Source organism: Gorilla gorilla, chromosome 19, assembly GCF_029281585.2.
Source record: "Gorilla gorilla gorilla isolate KB3781 chromosome 19, NHGRI_mGorGor1-v2.1_pri, whole genome shotgun sequence".
Lineage (NCBI taxonomy): Eukaryota > Metazoa > Chordata > Mammalia > Primates > Hominidae > Gorilla > Gorilla gorilla.
In genome coordinates, this window is record NC_073243.2 from 22,522,410 (window position 1) to 22,539,789 (window position 17,380).

Below are 17,380 nucleotides of genomic sequence, written 5' to 3' on the forward strand. Positions count from 1 at the left end.
AACCTCTATCAAGGATCGTAGATGTGCAGTAACAATTATAGTGTGATGAGCAATCCTGGTTGGAGGGCAAAAGAATCGGCAAGAAAACAATACCATGGAACAGCATTATGAAGATTTTCCTATCCCACGTAGGATCCACATAGGGACTGGCCTCCAAGCACAGATCCTTGCTGGCAGCCTGAGAGTCACTCGGTCTAACTTGGTTTCAAGGCAACTCCACCAGCCTTTGTTAAATAAGGCTCTGGGTCTCTGGGTACTGGCTGCCTGCTCACACTTTCCCTTACAGACATCTGGACCCCTCCCTTACCCCACATTATAAGCAAGGAGGAAGAAGAGGACCCGAGGCTGGGAAACGCGGAGGTGGCAGTTGGGATCAAACATCCTACATGTTTACCAAGACCAGGAGGGCTTTTCTCTCCAAGGGACCCTTGGGACAGCAGCTGCTATGTTCACACGTCCTTCCTTGGGACAGGGGACAGACTAGATGTCCTAAGACTGGCAGCTTCCTCTCTAGGACCCCTGAGAGAAGCAGAGACAAATGGTCCTCCTCAGGGCCTTCTTCAAGGTCCTGGACTGAGTCCCAGTGGCCACAGGCTAGGTAGCAGTGTGCAGGACCCTGGGTTCTGCAGAGCTTGCATGGAGGGCAGGCGTTACGCTGGAAGGAAGCCCAGGAGTGTCAGTAATGGGGAAGCGTGCCCTTAGGCATGGAATGTTGCCGGCGATCAACAACAGCTTCAACTGTAGACTCTGTCTAGGCCAGGGCCAACTCTCCGTACCGTACCAGCATCAACATCTCTCTGCCCTGGCCCCATTCCAGGGTTCATTAAGTAAAGCCTGCTAGGAAGCTCTGAACCCCCTGCCATGGGGCAGGAACTGTGTCCTATTTAGCCTTATATTCCCTGTGCGTGGACAGGAGAGCTCTATCGGGCGCTTATTCATGTAAGAGGTAGGGTCCTGGCTGAGAGGTGAAGGATTTGGCGAGAGGGCATGGGGGACAGAGACAGAGGAGTGAAGTCTGGGGAGGGCTGGGAAGCTATTCGGAGAAGGCTGGAAAGACGTGAAGGAAGACGAGCAGAGGAGAAGGGAAGGGGGCTTCTCACAGTCGGGGCGATCTGGTCTGGTGGAGGGAGGGGCCGCCAGTCGCCCTGGGGACCGTCACCTTGTCCCACTAGGGAACTCGGGGTGCGGCCCTCGCCGGCCCCGGGCCAGCGGCCAGGTCCCCGCCCTCCGCGGGATTTACTCCTGTCCCGCCTCCTCGGATTTAGCCCAGGCAGCCTGGGAGGTTCCGCAGTCGCCGCTTCCGCCTTGACCAGGTGAGGGTCCGGACCGAGCAGGGGGCCCGGGCTGGGGAGGGCCGGCGGAGCAGCCGTCGCTGGGGGCGCGTCCTGGGGGCGCTAGGCCTGTCCTCTTCTCCTGCGTCCTTCCCTCCCGCAGCCGCGCTTCCTCCTGTCTCCCTTCTGCGCTCCCCGCTTCCCACCGAGCGCGCAAGGCCGGGTCCCCCAGGTTCCTGGGCTTTCTCCTTCCCAACCCAACCCTGCTCACGCCCGGTTCTGAGTCCACCTGCGCATTTCCAACTAGGCCCAGCCTCGATCCTCTTCTTCCTCCTTGCTTATAATGTAGGGGAAGGGACGGGTCCAGGTGTGTGTTAGGGAAAGTGTGAGCAGGCTGCCAGTACCCAGAGGCCCAGAGCCTTATTTAACAAAGGTTGGTGGAGTTGCCTTGAAGCCAAGTTAGACCGAGTGACTCAGGCTGCCAGCAGGCATCTGTGCCTGGGGCTGAGCTCAGGTAGGTGTGGGACTGTGTACCTGACAGCCTCAGTGGCTCCATAGGCAGCACCTAAGCCTAGCGGCCATCACAAGTGCCTGATTTGATTTCAAATGTTGCTGCCTCCGGTGGAGGAGAGGCAATGACTGTGGACCTCTTTTGGCTTGAGGGGTCCCTATGCCCCCATAGCTCAGGTATGCTGTGTGCACACTGTACCTCGATGTCTGTGTGTTGTGTTCATATGGACCTTTGTGTCTTAGCCGTGTGGGGCAGTGTATCTAGGTGTTTGGAGGCAGTGAACTGCCATGTCCCATGGATGTGACACGTATGTACAAGGAACATCTCATGGAAGGACATAGATGAGCCTGGGCGTTTTGTGGCCGCATGCTGAAATGTCTCAGCGTTAAGACGACATATATCGGCCGGGCGCAGTGGCTCACGCCTGTAATCCCAGCACTTTGGGTGGCCGAGGCGGGCAGATCACGAGGTCAGGAGTTCAAGACCAGCCTGGCCAATATGGTGAAACCCCATCTCTACTAAAAATACAAAAAATAGCTGGGCATGGTGGCACACGCCTGTAGTCCCAGCTACTTGGGAGGCTGAGGCAGAAGAATTGCTTGAACCCGGGAGGTGGAGGTTGCAGCGAGCTGAGATCACGCCACTGCATTCCAGCCTAGATGACAGAGCGAGACTCCGTCTCAAAAAAAAAAAAAAAAGAGGACATGTATTTGGGAGTCTCGGCCATGTTTTGCAGTATATCTGTAGGTCTCAGTGTGTGTGTGTGGCAGCATGTGGGAGGCAGTGTACCTTCATGTGTGTGCGTGCTCTACCTACATGTCTGAGGTATGGTGTGGTTGTCATATCTGAGCATCTCCAGTGTGTGTGGTAGGCAAACATGTCTCATGTTGGAGGAAGGGAGATGTCTCATGTTGGAGGAAGGGAGATGTCTCAGGTGTGTATGAGTGAGTTTGTGCCACTGTGTAGCTCAGGTCTAAAAGGGCAGTGTTTCTGGGTGTCCGGGTGTGTGATGTGCCATGATATTTCAGAGTCAGGATGGTAACATACCTGGAGTCTGTAGTAGGAGCAGGCAGTAAGCTAAAATTGCAGGTGTGAGCAGGGCAGGTTACTCAGCGGTGAAGGGACAGAGTACCCGGATGCCGTGGGCACAGGGAACATTCTACCTGGGATTTGTGTGCGTGAGTGGCAGGGATCCTGGCTGTCTCTGCTGTGTCCCTGCCTCTGTACCTGAGTGTTTCTGATGACTTGCAGGTGGAGCTGGAGACCTGATCTCTCTAGGGCCTACCCTGAGCTGAACATCTGAAGGAGAGTGCCATCATCCTTAGGAACTCCTTCTCCAGACATGCTTCCTGAGGCCGGCTCCCTGTGGCTACTGAAGCTGCTCCGGGACATCCAGTTGGCCCAGTTTTACTGGCCCATCCTTGAGGAGCTTAATGTCACTCGGCCAGAGCACTTCGACTTTGTAAAGCCTGAGGACCTGGACGGCATTGGCATGGGCCGGCCTGGTGAGGGACTCCTGCCCTGAGGCCCTGGTCTCTCTGTCCACAGCCTATCAGTTGCCTTCCCCCACCACAACCCTCTTCCAGCCCTTTTCTTCCCTGTAAGTCTCTCCGCACTCTTCCCCACCCCCACCTCCACCCCAGCCCTGATTCTGGCCTCCCGCAGCCCAGCGCAGACTGTCCGAAGCTCTGAAAAGGCTACGTTCTGGGCCTAAGTCTAAGAACTGGGTCTACAAGGTGTGTGTTGTAGGTGGGCAGCTTGGGCCTGGGAATGAGGTGGCTTGAGGGGCAGGGAGGGGGGCGAAGGGCTCTGCATACCGGATTTCCCATCCCTGTTTCAGATCCTTGGAGGTTTTGCCCCTGAGCACAAGGAGCCCACCCTACCCTCGGACAGCCCACGGCACCTCCCTGAGCCAGAGGGGGGCCTCAAGTGTCTGATTCCAGAGGGTGCTGTTTGCAGAGGGGAGCTGCTGGGTTCGGGCTGCTTCGGTGTGGTGCACCGAGGGCTGTGGACGCTGCCCAGTGGCAAGAGTGTGAGTGTCCAGGGAGCCCGCTTCATCCAGGCCAGCTGCCCCCTCTGTTCTTCATGCCCGCAATGCCTAAAGGTGCTTCCCCCCACCTCCAGGTCCCAGTGGCTGTCAAGTCCCTCCGGGTAGGTCCCGAAGGCCCGATGGGCACAGAACTGGGGGACTTCCTGCGAGAGGTATCGGTCATGATGAACTTGGAGCACCCACACGTGCTGCGTCTGCACGGCCTTGTACTGGGCCAGCCTCTGCAGATGGTGAGCAGATCCAGCCGCTGGTTCCCGGGACAGCCGTGCGGCAGGAGCGTGGGCGGCCAAGGTCCAATGGGTCCGGCTCACGCGGCGCGGTGTTCCCTCCTGCAGGTGATGGAGCTGGCGCCACTGGGCTCCCTGCACGCGCGCCTAACGGCCCCGGCCCCGACACCCCCGCTGCTCGTGGCCCTGCTCTGCCTCTTCCTGCGGCAGCTGGCGGGAGCCATGGCGTACCTGGGGGCCCGCGGGCTGGTGCACCGAGACCTCGCTACGCGCAACCTACTGCTGGCGTCGCCGCGCACCATCAAGGTGGCTGACTTCGGGCTGGTGCGGCCTCTGGGCGGTGCCCGGGGCCGCTACGTCATGGGCGGGCCCCGCCCCATCCCCTACGCCTGGTGAGCGCGGGTCCGCGGGCGGTCGGGCTCTGAGCCGGACGGATCCGGAGGGCAGCAGCCGAGGGAGATCGGAGGGGGCCGGGCTTCTGAGGGAGGCTTGGACCAGAAGGGTTATCCTCCTAGGCAAAGAGGACTTTTGTGAAAGATGGGAGCACTCGGGGGTGCTCCGTGGAAGGTGAGCCGCCAAGGAGCACGTGTCCCGCCCCTTTCAGCCTCCACTTCCTTCGGCAGGTGTGCCCCAGAGAGCCTGCGCCACGGAGCCTTCTCGTCTGCCTCGGACGTGTGGATGTTTGGGGTGACGCTGTGGGAGATGTTCTCCGGGGGCGAGGAACCCTGGGCCGGGGTCCCACCGTACCTCATCCTGCAGCGGCTGGAGGACAGAGCCCGGCTGCCTAGGCCTCCCCTCTGCTCCAGGGCCCTCTACTCCCTCGCCTTGCGCTGCTGGGCCCCCCACCCTGCCGACCGGCCTAGCTTTTCCCACCTGGAGGGGCTGCTGCAAGAGGTGGGAACCCCCGACCTCACCAGATACACAGTCCCTCTTCCCTCCATTCGCTCTCCCAGGGTTCCATGAGAAGACTAACACATCTAGATGTCTGTGCTGGGCTCTGGGACTCAGCTCTGAGCAAAACAGATGCAGTCCCTTCCTGCAGGGAGATCAGAGCCCTGGGGAGGCAGCTTGGGGCTACACAGATGCAGACTGAAAGGCTGGGGTCTGTGTCTGGGCCAGGAAAGGGGCATAGAGGAGACAGCACTCAGTTGCAGTCGTGTTGACACGCAGAGGAAGAGAAGGGCTCAGCGTGGGAGGGGAAAATAGAAATAATGAAGCCGCAGGCCAGGCGCGGTGGCTCACGTCTCTAATCCCAGCACTTTGGGAGGCGGAGGTGGGCAGATCACCTGAGGTCGGGAGTTCAAGACCAGCCTGACCAACATGGAGTAACCCCGTCTCTACTAAAAAATGCAAAATTAGCTGGATGTGGTGGTGCACGCCTGTAATCCCAGCTACTCGGGAGGCTGAGGCAGGAGAATCGCTTGAACCCGGGAGGCAGAGGTTGCGGTGAGCCGAGATCACACCATCGCACTCCAGCCTGGGCAAACAGCGAACTCCGTCTCAAAAAAAAAAAAAAAAAAAAGAAGAAGAAGAAGAAGAAGTAATGAGGCCGCAGAGAGAGCAGGAGCTGTGTCATAGAGGGCTTTGCAAGGCGTGTTAAGCTAACACGTAGAGCACTTGACCTGTGCAGGACACTGCACTGTGCACTTTACATGGGCGCTTATGCAGATTCGCTCATTTAATGCTCTCAACCACTGGATGAGGTAATTATTATTAGTAGTATTTTATTTTGAGTCTTGCTCTGTCACCCTAGCTGGAGTGCAGTGGTGGGATCTTGGCTCACTGCAACCTCCACCTCCTGGATTCAAGCAGTTCTCCTGTTTCAGCCTCCCGAGTAGCTGGGATTACAGGTGCCTGCCACCACGCCTGGCTAATTTTTGTATTTTTAGTAGAGATGGGGTTTCACCATGTTGGCCAGCCTGGTTTTGAACTCCTGACCTCAAATGATCCACCTGCCTCGGCCTCCCAAAGTGTTGGGATTACAGGCATGAGCCACCGTGCCCGGCCTGGATGAGGTAATTATTATTATCTCCATGTTACTGATGGGCAGTTGAGGCACTGAGAGTTTAAGCGACTTGCCTAAAGTCACATGGTAAGTGGAGGAGTTGGGATTTGAGCCAGTCAGTTTGACTTCAGAGCTGTTCCCTAAGCTGCTACACTCTACCACTAAAGTTTAGTCTTTACTCTGAAGGCATTTGGGAGCCAGGGAAGCCTACTAGGCAGGGGAGTTACAAGCCACTCTCACCATGACGGCACTCTGATGTGGCGCAAGAATGGATTAGAGGGATGATGCTGAGGCTGGGAGACCAGGTAGGCAACAGTGGCTGTGAAGCAGAAGGGAGATGAAGAGGTCTGGATGAGGGTAGAGGCGGTGGGGCTGCAGAGGAGTGGAAATTTCCCAGAGGGGCCTGGGAGGCTGATCTGACAGGCCTGGATGTGGAGTGAAAGCAGTGTACAGGATGATGCTCCTGTTGGTCCCCCCAGGTAGAGCCAGGGCCCTCCTCTCTTGCTCCTTGAGCCCTGACCTGTTTGTTATGGGATCCAGGTCTGCCTCCCTCACTGAATTACAATGGGGGGACAGGGAGAGTCCCACCCTGGGCCCAGCACAGACGACACACAGAGCGGAGCTCCTCTTTATTCCTGCTCCCATATTACCTTTCTGACTCGGGCCACAAGCCCAGCCACCCTTTCCTCTTGTCTCCACAGGCCGGGCCTTCGGAAGGATGTTGTGTGAGGGATGTCACAGAGCCAGGCGCCCTGAGGATGGAGACTGGTGACCCCATCACAGTCATCGAGGGCAGGTGACAGTCCCACACCTCCCAAGCACCCTCAGGAGGAGGATACCCTCCCAGCCTAATTCCTGATCCCTTCTCTGCTTCTCTCCAGCTCCTTGAACCCTGATCTTCTGTCTCATCTCCTCTCCCCACTGGGTCCTGAAAGCTCCAGCATGGTCCTGGCCTCCCTGCTGGAGCCACTGCTGGCCCATAGAGCCTTATTGCATTAGGGAAAAGGCTTCCCTTCCTCCAGGCAGATGCGGCTCCAAGGCACATAGCCTAGTGAGCTAACTGTGGGCCAGGGCCCAGCCCTAACTCTTGCCCTTATTCCCATCCTATTTACCAGCTCCTCTTTCCACAGCCCCGACTCCACAATCTGGAAGGGCCAGAATGGTCGCACCTTCAAAGTGGGCAGCTTCCCAGCCTCGGCGGTGACGCTGGCAGATGCGGGGGGCTTGCCAGCCACCCGTCCAGTCCACAGAGGCACCCCTGCCCGGGGAGATCAACACCCAGGAAGCATAGATGGGTGAGGACCTGAAAGGGTGGGGGCAGGGGCTGGCTGGGAGAACTGATGAGGTCCAGGAGCTTCTCTGGAAGGGAAGCCTGTGGACAGGACCAGAGTGAAGCTGCAGCCTCCACCCTGGGCCCTGGGTCTCCTGGGTTCCCCTGTGAGTTTTTTTGGGAGGGTATATTGATCTGTGGGGTGGGGAGAGTTGGTGTGGAGGATGAACTGGATCCCTCTCCGACAGAGACAGAAAGAAGGCAAATCTCTGGGATGCGCCCCCAGCACGGGGCCAGAGGAGGAACATGCCCCTGGAGAGGATGAAAGGTGGGTGTAGTGGACTCCAGAGTCTCTGAGGAGATCAAGACCAGCCCTTCAATTCCGACCCCCTGCCCTGAATCCATGCCTTTGCATCTATTATTTCCTTCCTCTGAATTCTGTCTGCTGGCATCCTAGCTATACTGTGCAATCTATTTTTTTTTTTTTTTTTTTGAGACAGAGTTTCACTCTTTTTGCCCAGGCTGGAGTGCAGTAGCGTGATCTTGGCTCACCGCAACCTCCACCTCCCGGGTTCAAGCGATTCTCCTGCCTCAGCCTCCCGAGTAGCTGGGACTACAGGCATGTGCCACCACACCCGGCTAATTTTGTATTTTTAGTAGAGATGAGGTTTCACCCTGTTGCCCAGGCTGGCCTTGAACTCCCCACCTCGGGTGATCTGCCTGCCTCGGCCTCTCAAAGTGCTGGGATTACAGGCGTGAGACACTGCGCCCGGCCCTATACTGTGGAATCTTAAAAGATAGGAAGCCCTCCTGCCTTCCCTTCTGAAGAGCACCTCCACACTCTGGGCCCTGAGCTCTGAGTTCTCTGGGCCCTCCGCCTAGGCCTTGGTGTCCATTTGCCCATCTGTCTTATTGTCCCACCTGACACATGAACCACCCAGGGACAGGGCTGGCTAGCTCATCTGCAAATGCTTGCAAAACCATCCAGCCCAGCACAGATGAAGACGGAGAGTGGGGCCAGGCATGGTGGCTCAAGCCTGTAATCCCAGCACTTTGGGAGCCCAGCGTGGGCGGATGGCTTGAGTCCAGGAGTTTGAGACCAGCCTGGGCAATGTGCCGAAACCCCGTCTCTACAAAAATACAAAAATTAGCCAGTCATAATGGCAGGCACCTATAGTCCCAGCTACTCGGGAGGCTGAGGTGGGAGGATCGCTTGAGCCCGGGAGGCGGAGGCTGCAGCCAGCCGAGTTCAAGTTGTTTCCTTCTCAACTGTGCAGGCATTTCCAGGAGTCTGGAGTCAGTTCTATCCCTCGGTCCTCGTCCCACAGGGGGTGGTTCAAGCCCCCCTGAAATTCGACAAGCCAGAGCTGTGCCCCAGGGACCTCCAGGCCTGCCTCCACGCCCACCTTTATCCTCTAGCTCTCCTCAGCCCAGCCAGCCCTCTAGGGAGAGGCTTCCCTGGCCCAAAAGAAAACCCCCACACAATCACCCCATGGGAATGCCTGGAGCCAGTAAAGCCGCTGCCCTCTCTGGAGGCCTCTTGCCCGATCCTGAGTTGCAGAGGAAGATTATGGAGGTGAGGTCTCACTGAAATGGCCTGGTGTCCAGAAGGGGCTACAGGCAGGGGCAGGGGCCTGAGTGAGGCTTTGTCTGTCACAGGTGGAGCTGAGTGTGCATGGGGTCACCCACCAGGAGTGCCAGACAGCACTAGGAGCCACTGGGGGAGATGTGGTTTCTGCCATCCGGAACCTCAAGGTAAAGCCAGCCCCTTCTCTTGGGGTCCCTCCTCTCCTGCCCCTGCCGCCTGGCAGTCAGCTGCAACCCACCCTCCTGCTTCCACAGGTAGATCAGCTCTTCCACCTGAGTAGCCGGTCCAGAGCTGACTGCCGGCGCATCCTGGAGCATTACCAGTGGGACCTCTCAGCTGCCAGCCGCTATGTCCTAGCCAGGCCCTGAGCTCAGCTTCTGCGGGCACGGACACCAGCATGAAAAGCCTAGGCCCCTGAGGGCCTGGCCACATGGGACCAAGCGGAACCAGAACAAGGTCCCGACGAGGGTAGACGTTCCACCTGGGGAGATCCCACCTGCTGTAGGCACATGGAGGAGGAGCCCAGAGTTGGGCACTGGCAAATGTCTCCTCCCTCCCATGCTCCTTGGCTTCTGAAGGCTGAAGCTCCTTTGGCTGGGCCAAGAAGGATGTAGTCTGCCCACTACATTCTCAGACAAGAGGACTTGGAGGAAAAGAGCTGCTATACATCATATGCAGAGGAAGCTTCTACACGCTAGAGAGGATCAAGGGGCCACACTGGACCATGTGAACAGCCATCTTGAACTGCCATCAGCTACCACACTGGACTCTGCAGGGCAGCCATCCTGGATGATGGAAGCCACCATAGGGACTTGGGGTATAGGCCCAAACTGCCTTCGTTTTGTGCAGGGCCACTGTGGGTGATAACGATTGCTCTCTTGCACTCAAGGACGTTTGATGCTGGTAGTATGGATTATGAGATGGACTAGTCCCTGCCCCAGCCCAGCTCTCACATTCCCCTTTGTTTTTTCCCATACCAACTGCTTCTACCCTCCCCTATTACATACATCTTTCAATGTCCAAAAAGTTACAAAGTTTATATGAATGTAACATATAAAGATGCAGCCTTTTTCCTAGGGCAAGGGAAGGAAGGGCAGTTACATAAGGCACAGGAATCGCAGCAAGCACCAGCTGAAGGCAGGGCCCTAGTGGGAGAGGAAGTTAGCACTGGGGTCCCCCTGCAGCTGTTGATGGGGAGGTAGAGACCCCCTCAAAGTGCCATGGTCTGAGGCTGAACTAATTGGCCAAGCAGATGCTAGGCAGCGGCGGTGGGGGGCGGTGGCTGTATCCACCGTCTTTGGTGCAGCTTGCCCTTCCACACCCCAGCCCTCTTGTAAAACCCCAGAGTCCTGGGTTCCAGAGGCCTCCTTTGGAGCAGAGGCCCTGGAAGGGGGTGGGAGGGAGTGCATGGGGAAAGTGTGAAAGCTGATATGCCTCTGTGCCGAGGGACTGCTGGGACAGTGGTGGGAGGTAGCAGGAGAGGGCTCTCATACATACCCCTCCTTGGGAACCACAGGGGCAGGCGGCCAGGGAGTAGGGTAGGGATGGGGCCCCCCTTCTGTCCCCTGCAGTGTACATGGAGGAAAGGGGCTGCCCAGAGGAGGGGCCAGGGCAGGTGACCATCTGGAGTTCTGGTCAAGGTGATGGTCTCCTCACACCATGGTGGCCTCTAACTGGTGATGGCAGAGGGCCCAGCGCCTCCTCGCTTCTCAAAGAACATGTAGTCCTAAGAGGAGGCCACTGTCAATGGGAGATCCGGCTGGGCCAGCCCAGCTTGGCTGTCACAGGCCAGCTCTAGAACCTCAACCCCCCCAACACCTATCCCTGACTTTCCCCTAGCAAGAGGCCGGGAAATGCATAAAGCTTCAAATGACAGCAAAGGACAGGCAGGAGGTGGGGGCAGGGGCAGCCAACTCACAATGAGGAACGTGGCTCCCAGCAGCACAGCCTTCACCCTCACATCCAGGTCCAGCGGGAACTGTAGGCCAAAGTCATCGGCATCCGTGATGGCTTCTCGGACCAGGCCCCCCCACTGCTTGCTGATGCGGCCCACACTGCGGGATTCATCCCGAGTCTTCACCTGTCATCAGGGAGGGAGGAAGGACCCAGCTGAGGAGGAGGCAGCCAGTCTCACCTGCTCCAGTCTCATTCCCACAGCCGCACGTATGAATTTGCAGGGTCTCCACTCAGTGAATCTTCCCCTCTAATGGTCACCGAGTGATCGCTTTCCTAACTGGTTCCCATCACAGAGTATGACAGCTGGGGAAACTGACGCACTCTAGATCACGCTGAGTCTATACCCAAAATTAGGATTCAGACTCAGATCTGCTGCTATCGAAAGGCGACGCATGACATAACTGAACATCAGTGGTGGGAGAAATGGAAGCATGACAATCCAGCCCCCTTAGGGTATGGCTGTTTGCTAGGTTTGCTCTGGTTCCCAATGCCCCTGCCACTCACAATTGGCACAGCTTGTGCCCTACACAAAGTAACCTGGCCAAAAGGGCAAGGAAAGCTACTGGAATTCTGGCTGTACTTCACCAATCAAGAAGGCTCCTAGAAGGCTATGTCTACCCCGAAGAGTACCTTTTCTCTAGTCTGCAGAGTAGGGGAGGGCCTTGCCCAGCACTGCATGAGAGCCTCATCTAGAGAGGGATACATGCCTATCTACTGTGGAGAGAGGCAGCAGTAAGTAGCCTTTGAGGACCACAATTTCCACTGGCTTCTCTGAGCCACACAGCAACAGGCTCTGCTGATATGGGTAGTTACTCCCCGTGACTTCCTGGTCCTTTTCCTGTGCTCATTCTCCAGTGATTAGAACTGCAGTGATTTCCTTTTGTGTCATTCCCATCCCCTTCCTGCACTGTCCTACAGCTCTGGGGCACTTCCTGCCATGGTCCTAAGGGTACAGCCCCAAGTATGGACCATTTATAATTATGTAAAAGGGACACTGGCCCTATGAGCACCCCACAGCCTATACATTCCCATCTGGAGATCACGCAGTTATTATATCTTATTCCCAATTGGTTCCCATCACGGAATCTCCCTCTGGCTACCAAGGTGACTCATTTTTGCAAAGTAACCTTAGGTAGGGTACCTCATTAGAAGCGTTGGAAAGTATACTGGATTATACCTGTTGTTTCTCCCTTATCTGCACAAGCAATTATCCCTTAAAGAACTCAAGGGTCGGTCAGGTGCGGTGGCTCACACCTGTAATCCCAGCACTTTGGGAGGCTGAGGTGGGTGGATCACCTGAGGTCAGGAGTTCGAGACCAGCCTGACCAACATGGAGAAACCTCGTCTCTACTAAAAATATAAAATTAGCCAGGCATGGCGGCGCATGCCTGTAATCCCAGCTACTCGGGAGGTTTAGGCAGAAGAATTGCTTGAACCTGGGAGGCAAAGACTGCAGTGAGCTGAGATCATGCCATAGCACTCCCACCTGGGCAACAAGAGCAAGACTCTGTCTCAAAACAAACAAACAAAAAACAAACAAAAAAAGAACTCAAGGGTCTGTGGAGTGCCTTTGTCTTCTAGAAACCAAGGTGCTTCCCAGGCCTCACCTCACTCTGAAATTCTTGCCACTTGGGATCTCTAGCTTCCAGACTGGTGACAGGAATGCACAGTGAGAAGGATATACTGGATTTCGGAATGGCAGGGGCATTTGGATTCTATTTTAGCAGGGCAGGCCACAGGATGTTAACATGTTAAAATCGTGCTTGCTCCAGGGCCTGGGCTCACAAACTCATACACAGCAGCCACATGGGCCCAGCCCACACAGACTTAATCATCCTTCACCCCAAATCCAGGCTGGCCTTAGATTTTTTTTCTGCCCATCTCAGGGCCACTTGTAATAATCAGCATTGCTCCTTAAGATGAAATCCTCCCGAGAGGTGAGGGGCGCCTCTGCCCGGCCGCCCCTACTGGGAAGTGACGAGCCCCTCTGCCCGGCCAGCCGCTCCGTCCGGGAGGGAGGTGGGGGGGCCAGCCCCCCGCCCGGCCAGCCGCCCCGTCCGGGAGGTGAGGGGCACCTCTGCCCGGCCGCCCCTACTGGGAAGTGAGGAGCCCCCCCGCCCGGCCAGCCGCCCCGTCCGGGAGGGAGGTGGGGGGGTCAGCCGCCCGCCCGGCCAGCCGCCCCGTCCGGGAGGGAGGTGGGGGGGTCAGCCCGCCGCCCGGCCAGCCGCCCCGTCCGGGAGGGAGGTGGGGGGGTCAGCCCCCCGCCTGGCCAGCCGCCCCGTCCGGGAGGGAGGTGGGGGGGTTAGCCCCCCGCCTGGCCAGCCACCCCGTCCGGGAGGTGAGGGGCGCCTCTGCCCGGCTGCCCCTACTGGGAAGTGAGGAGCCCCTCTGCCCGGCCAGCCGCCCCATCCGGGAGGGAGGTGGGGGGGTCAGCCCCCCGCCTGGCCAGCCGCCCCGTCTGGGAGGGAGGTGGGGGGGTTAGCCCCCCGCCTGGCCAGCCACCCCGTCCGGGAGGTGAGGGGCGCCTCTGCCCGGCTGCCCCTACTGGGAAGTGAGGAGCCCCTCTGCCCGGCCAGCCGCTCCGTCCGGGAGGGAGGTGGGGGGGTCAGCCCCCCGCCCAGCCAGCCGCCCCGTCCGGGAGGTGAGGGGCGCCTCTGCCCGGCCGCCCCTACTGGGAAGTGAGGAGCCCCTCAGCCCGGCCAGCCGCCCCGTCCGGGAGGGAGGTGGGGGGGTCAGCCCACCGCCCAGCCTGCCGCCCTGTCTGGGAGGGAGGTGGGGGGTCAGCCCCCCGCCTGGCCAGCCGCCCCATCCGGGAGGTGAGGGGCGCCTCTGCCCGGCCGCCCCTACTGGGAAGTGAGGAGCCCCTCTGCCCGGCCAGCCGCCCCGTCCAGGAGGGAGGTGGGGAGGGTCAGCCCCCTGCCCGGCCAGCCGCCCCATCCGGGAGGTGAGGGGCACCTCTGCCCGGCTGCCCCTACTGGGAAGTGAGGAGCCCCTCTGCCCGGCCACCACCCCGTCTTGGAGGTGTACCCAACAGCTCATTGAGAACGGGCCATGATGACAATGGCGGTTTTGGGGAATGGAAAGGGGGGAAAGGTGGGGAAAAGATTGAGAAATCGGATGGTTGCCGTGTCTGTGTAGAAAGAGGTAGACATGGGAGACTTTTCATTTTGTTCTGTACTAAGAAAAAATTCTTCTGCCTTGGAAAAAAAAAAAAAGATGAAATCCTCGTTGTTATGCTTTTATAAGAGCACAGGGCCATCCTATTTCCAAATGGAGGAATGCTACAAATGCGGTCGGAGTCACAGTGGATTTGGATTGCTAAGCTCAGGGTCTTGACCTTAGTGTTAACTATCCTGCCTTGTGGAAGCACCATCTTGGTTTACGAAGGTCCCAAGAGCCTCTAGTATTCCTGATACCTCAAAGTTGGTGTCTGTGCCACAGCCACAGGTCCAGCAGGGCCCCACCACTCGCAAGACTGTCTGGCGATCGGCATCCTGGATGGAGAACTTGGGGAGGAAGGGATGCCAGGTCTGTAGCACGTGGCCGATGGTGGTGCCTGGTGGAGCCTGTACTTCCATCTGGGAGTGGGAAGCAGACAGGGTCACTGTGGAGGCAGGGGTCCCAGCTCTATCATCTGTCTATTTGGCCCTCACTAAACCTCCCATCCCCACCTGCCCACTCCCACCTGATCCAGGCCTCATCTCAGGTGGACCTCATCATTGTCCCGCCCCGCCAAGGCCCGCCCTCCCGGCCCCCTCCCTCCGCCCACCTCCTGGAGGCCACAGGGGCAGCAGCTGCAGCCACAGTGCAGCGGGCGGAGCAAACGAAGCACCTCGCGGTCCCCGGGGTCGGCCAGGCGGACACGTAGCGGCCGGCGGGCGCCACAGCACAGACGGGCGCAGCAGTTGCTCTCCTCGGCCGCCTGACCCAGGGGCTGCCCGGCCCCAGAGCGCAGTTCATACCGATTACAGGTCTCCCAGCCTAGGAACGCTGCCCGGGGTGACACGGGGAGACTCGTAGAGCCTCGCGCGCCCAGGAGCCCACCATCCGGGCCACCATCATGAGGTCCAACCTCCCACTCCTTCTACTTACTTTCCACTCGCTCAGCCTTCTGGTGAATCAAAATCTGATCAATCTGGAAAGAGAGGAGCGGCGCGCACATCAGCTGGCCCATCTGGACGCCCAGGTCCCATCCCAGTCATCCTCCCTCCCTCCTTCCCACTCACCTGCACCAGGAATTCGAGGCCAGAAGGCACCCCTGGCAGTGGCAAGAAGGGGGCAGCAGACCCCGAGGCCACGGGGCCAGGCGAGGGGAAGAGGGCGAAGCCGGGAGCTGGGGCAGGTACCTGGGCGGGCACTGGGGCCTGCCCGGACCCAGGATGTAGCGCCGGCTCCGGGTACCCAGGGGTGACAGGGTAGGGAGGTGGGGGCGAAGGGGCGTAGCCTTTGGGGGGCAAGTAGCCTGTAAAGCGGTGGGGGCAGGATAGATTAGAAAGGGACTCAAGACCTCATCCCCTTATTCCTCAGCCCATGGGCCGCGAGGCTTCGGGGGAAACGTGGTGGCAAGAGGCAGAGAAAGATGGGGCAGGGGAGCAGGGTGGAGGTTCCCCGGAAGGAAGGGAGGGGCCCCACCCAGCCAGTCCGAGCACATTCCGGGAGGATGTGTTCAAACCCGGCTCCCAAGTCCGTGGGGGGTATAACGGAGACCCCCGGACTTGCGCGCACTTACCTGCCATGGGAGAAGGGCTGGGGTTTTCGGGATGATGGTGTCTGGGTGGCTTAGTTCTGGAAGCGGAGGCAGACTCGGAGATAGCCAGACAGACACAGAGACAGACACAAAGACGGAGAGGCAGCTGCGCCCGGCGCCGGCCCAGGGTCTCTTGGGCGGCGCCTCTGACTCGGGGAGAAACCCAAGTGTCAGTGGGCGGGACCGGGTACCTGGGACCCTGGATTCCCTCGGGGGCCCCAGAACCGCCCCCTCCCTTTGTTCTCCCATCCTGCGGAGGAGGCTGTGGGCCGACGGCAGGACAGATGGACCCGCGGTCAGACCGACAGCCCCACCCCGAGGGAGGTCTCCCTGACCCCTCTGTGCCCCCGCTCACCTGGAGCCCCCAGAACAGCCCGGGTGCCTAGCACTCGGCAGCTCACAGGAGCTGGCGGAGGCGGAGGAGGGCCCGAGCTCGGACCCCGGCCCCGCCCCCCGACCCGCCGGGCCCGCCCCCCGACCCGCCGGGCCCGCCCCCTCCTGGGCGGTGCGTTTGCGCCGGGAGGAAGGCGGCCGTCCGCTGCCCCGGGAAGCCGATCGTGGGCTTTGCTCCTCGGCGTCGCCGGCGTTCCCGCCCCTTCCGCTCGGACTGCAGATGCCCAGAGAGTAGGAGCGCCTGGAGAAGGCGGCGGCTGGTCCCCGGCCCCGCGAACGCCGCCAGGCCGGCGGCGTGCGTGCTCAGCGCCCTGGGTGGGAGGCGAGGGCGGCCCGCGCCGCGCTGGCCCCTGGGCTCCTCCTCCCAAGGGCAGTCGGGCCTCGCTGACGCAGCGGAACACCCTTCACCCTCACTCATTGGCTTCCAGGACTGGCTCCTGGCTCGCCTTCTGCCTCCCAGGGGCGACCTCGCCGTCTTTTCTCCCTGGCACAGCGGTGACCCACACGGGCACCTCGCAGCGACAGCAGTTTCTGCAGGTGCCCCAGCCACGCGGGTGACGGGCCGCCAAACGGTGTCAGTGAGCGTGCTCAGGCCGCCTGGAGGGCCAGAGGAGGAAGCGCGGTCAGAAAAGACCCCCGCGATGAGTCTCTTCGACCGGATCCTGAGCCGGGACCAGCCCCGCCTTGGGGGCCACTGGCTGAGCGGCGCAAGATATGAGTTTAGAAACGGAGTGCAGTCCACATACACGGCGGGTTGTGTGGAAGCTGCGATTTGGCCCCACGAGCAGCGAGGAGTCCACCGAGACATTTTTAGAACAAAGAAGGTCAAATGTGTGTTTTAGAAAGATCGTGGCGGGGCGCGGTGGCTCACGCCTGTAATTCCAGCACTTTGGGAGGCCGAGGTGGGCGGATCACCTGAGGTCAGGAGTTTGAGACCAGCCTGGCCAACATGGCAAAAACCCATCTCTACTAAAAATACAAAAATTAGCCGGGTGTGGTGGCGGGCGCCTGTAGTCCCAGCTATGCGGGAGGCTGAGGCAGGAGAAACTCTTGAACCCGGGAGGCAGAGGTTGCAGTGAGCCGAGATTACGCCATTGCACTCCAGCCTGGGCAACAGAGCGAGACTCCATCTCAAAATAAATAAATAAATATTTATTTAGGCATCACCAATAAGGCGATAGTTAGGCCGGGCGCGGTGGCTCACGCCTGTAATCCCAGCACTTTGGGAGGCCCAGGCAGGCGAATCACGAGGTCAGGAGACAGAGACCATCCTGGCCAACATGGTGAAACCCCGTCTCTACTAAAATACAAAAAAATTAGCCAGGTGTGGTGGTGGGCGCCTGTAGTCCCAGCTACTCGGGA

At 59.2% G+C, this 17,380-nt stretch overlaps 2 protein-coding genes across 7 annotated transcripts; one reads left to right on the forward strand and one right to left on the reverse strand.

The window, feature by feature from the left end:
- Window positions 1-1,073: 1,073 nt before the first annotated feature.
- On the forward strand, window positions 1,074-9,948 carry TNK1 (tyrosine kinase non receptor 1). The gene is made up of 13 exons (XM_019013189.4): window positions 1,074-1,313; window positions 3,034-3,287; window positions 3,448-3,518; window positions 3,623-3,814; window positions 3,907-4,062; window positions 4,168-4,451; window positions 4,683-4,953; window positions 6,766-6,860; window positions 7,195-7,359; window positions 7,583-7,662; window positions 8,612-8,910; window positions 8,994-9,089; window positions 9,177-9,948. Exons 2-13 carry the CDS (start codon window positions 3,125-3,127, stop codon window positions 9,288-9,290), a joined length of 1,986 nt encoding a protein of 661 aa, XP_018868734.1. The 5' UTR covers window positions 1,074-1,313; window positions 3,034-3,124; the 3' UTR covers window positions 9,291-9,948.
- Window positions 9,933-16,106, reverse strand: PLSCR3 (phospholipid scramblase 3). Of its 6 annotated transcripts, none has more exons than XM_031003391.3 (8): window positions 15,981-16,089; window positions 15,608-15,771; window positions 15,105-15,340; window positions 14,971-15,013; window positions 14,648-14,868; window positions 14,295-14,456; window positions 10,841-11,002; window positions 9,933-10,648 (listed from the first exon to the last, which is right to left on the reverse strand). In XM_031003391.3, exons 2-8 carry the CDS (start codon window positions 15,612-15,614, stop codon window positions 10,592-10,594), a joined length of 888 nt encoding a protein of 295 aa, XP_030859251.1. In that variant the 5' UTR covers window positions 15,615-15,771; window positions 15,981-16,089; the 3' UTR covers window positions 9,933-10,591. The 6 variants fall into 6 exon arrangements, with proteins under 6 accessions (XP_030859251.1, XP_030859252.1, XP_063556654.1 ...); XM_031003392.3 differs by having other exon boundaries at window positions 15,608-15,775; window positions 15,981-16,088; XM_063700584.1 differs by lacking the exon at window positions 15,105-15,340 and having other exon boundaries at window positions 15,981-16,106.
- Between the last annotated feature and the right edge of the window lie 1,274 nt (window positions 16,107-17,380).

Bases quoted from the DNA above. Each gene is read 5' to 3' on its own strand.
- TNK1 (XM_019013189.4), top strand. From the start codon at position 3,125: ATGCTTCCTGAGGCCGGCTCCCTGTGGCTACTGAAGCTGCTCCGGGAC. The intron at 3,519-3,622 runs GTGTGTGTTGTA...TCCCTGTTTCAG, and splicing joins CTAAGAACTGGGTCTACAAG to ATCCTTGGAGGTTTTGCCCC. The intron at 4,954-6,765 runs GTGGGAACCCCC...TTGTCTCCACAG, and splicing joins TGGAGGGGCTGCTGCAAGAG to GCCGGGCCTTCGGAAGGATG.
- PLSCR3 (XM_031003391.3), bottom strand. The intron at 14,457-14,647 runs GTGGGCGGAGGG...TCCCACTCCCAG, and splicing joins GCCCCTGTGGCCTCCAGGAG to ATGGAAGTACAGGCTCCACC. The intron at 11,003-14,294 runs GTATCAGGAATA...CCCTGATGACAG, and splicing joins GCACAGACACCAACTTTGAG to GTGAAGACTCGGGATGAATC.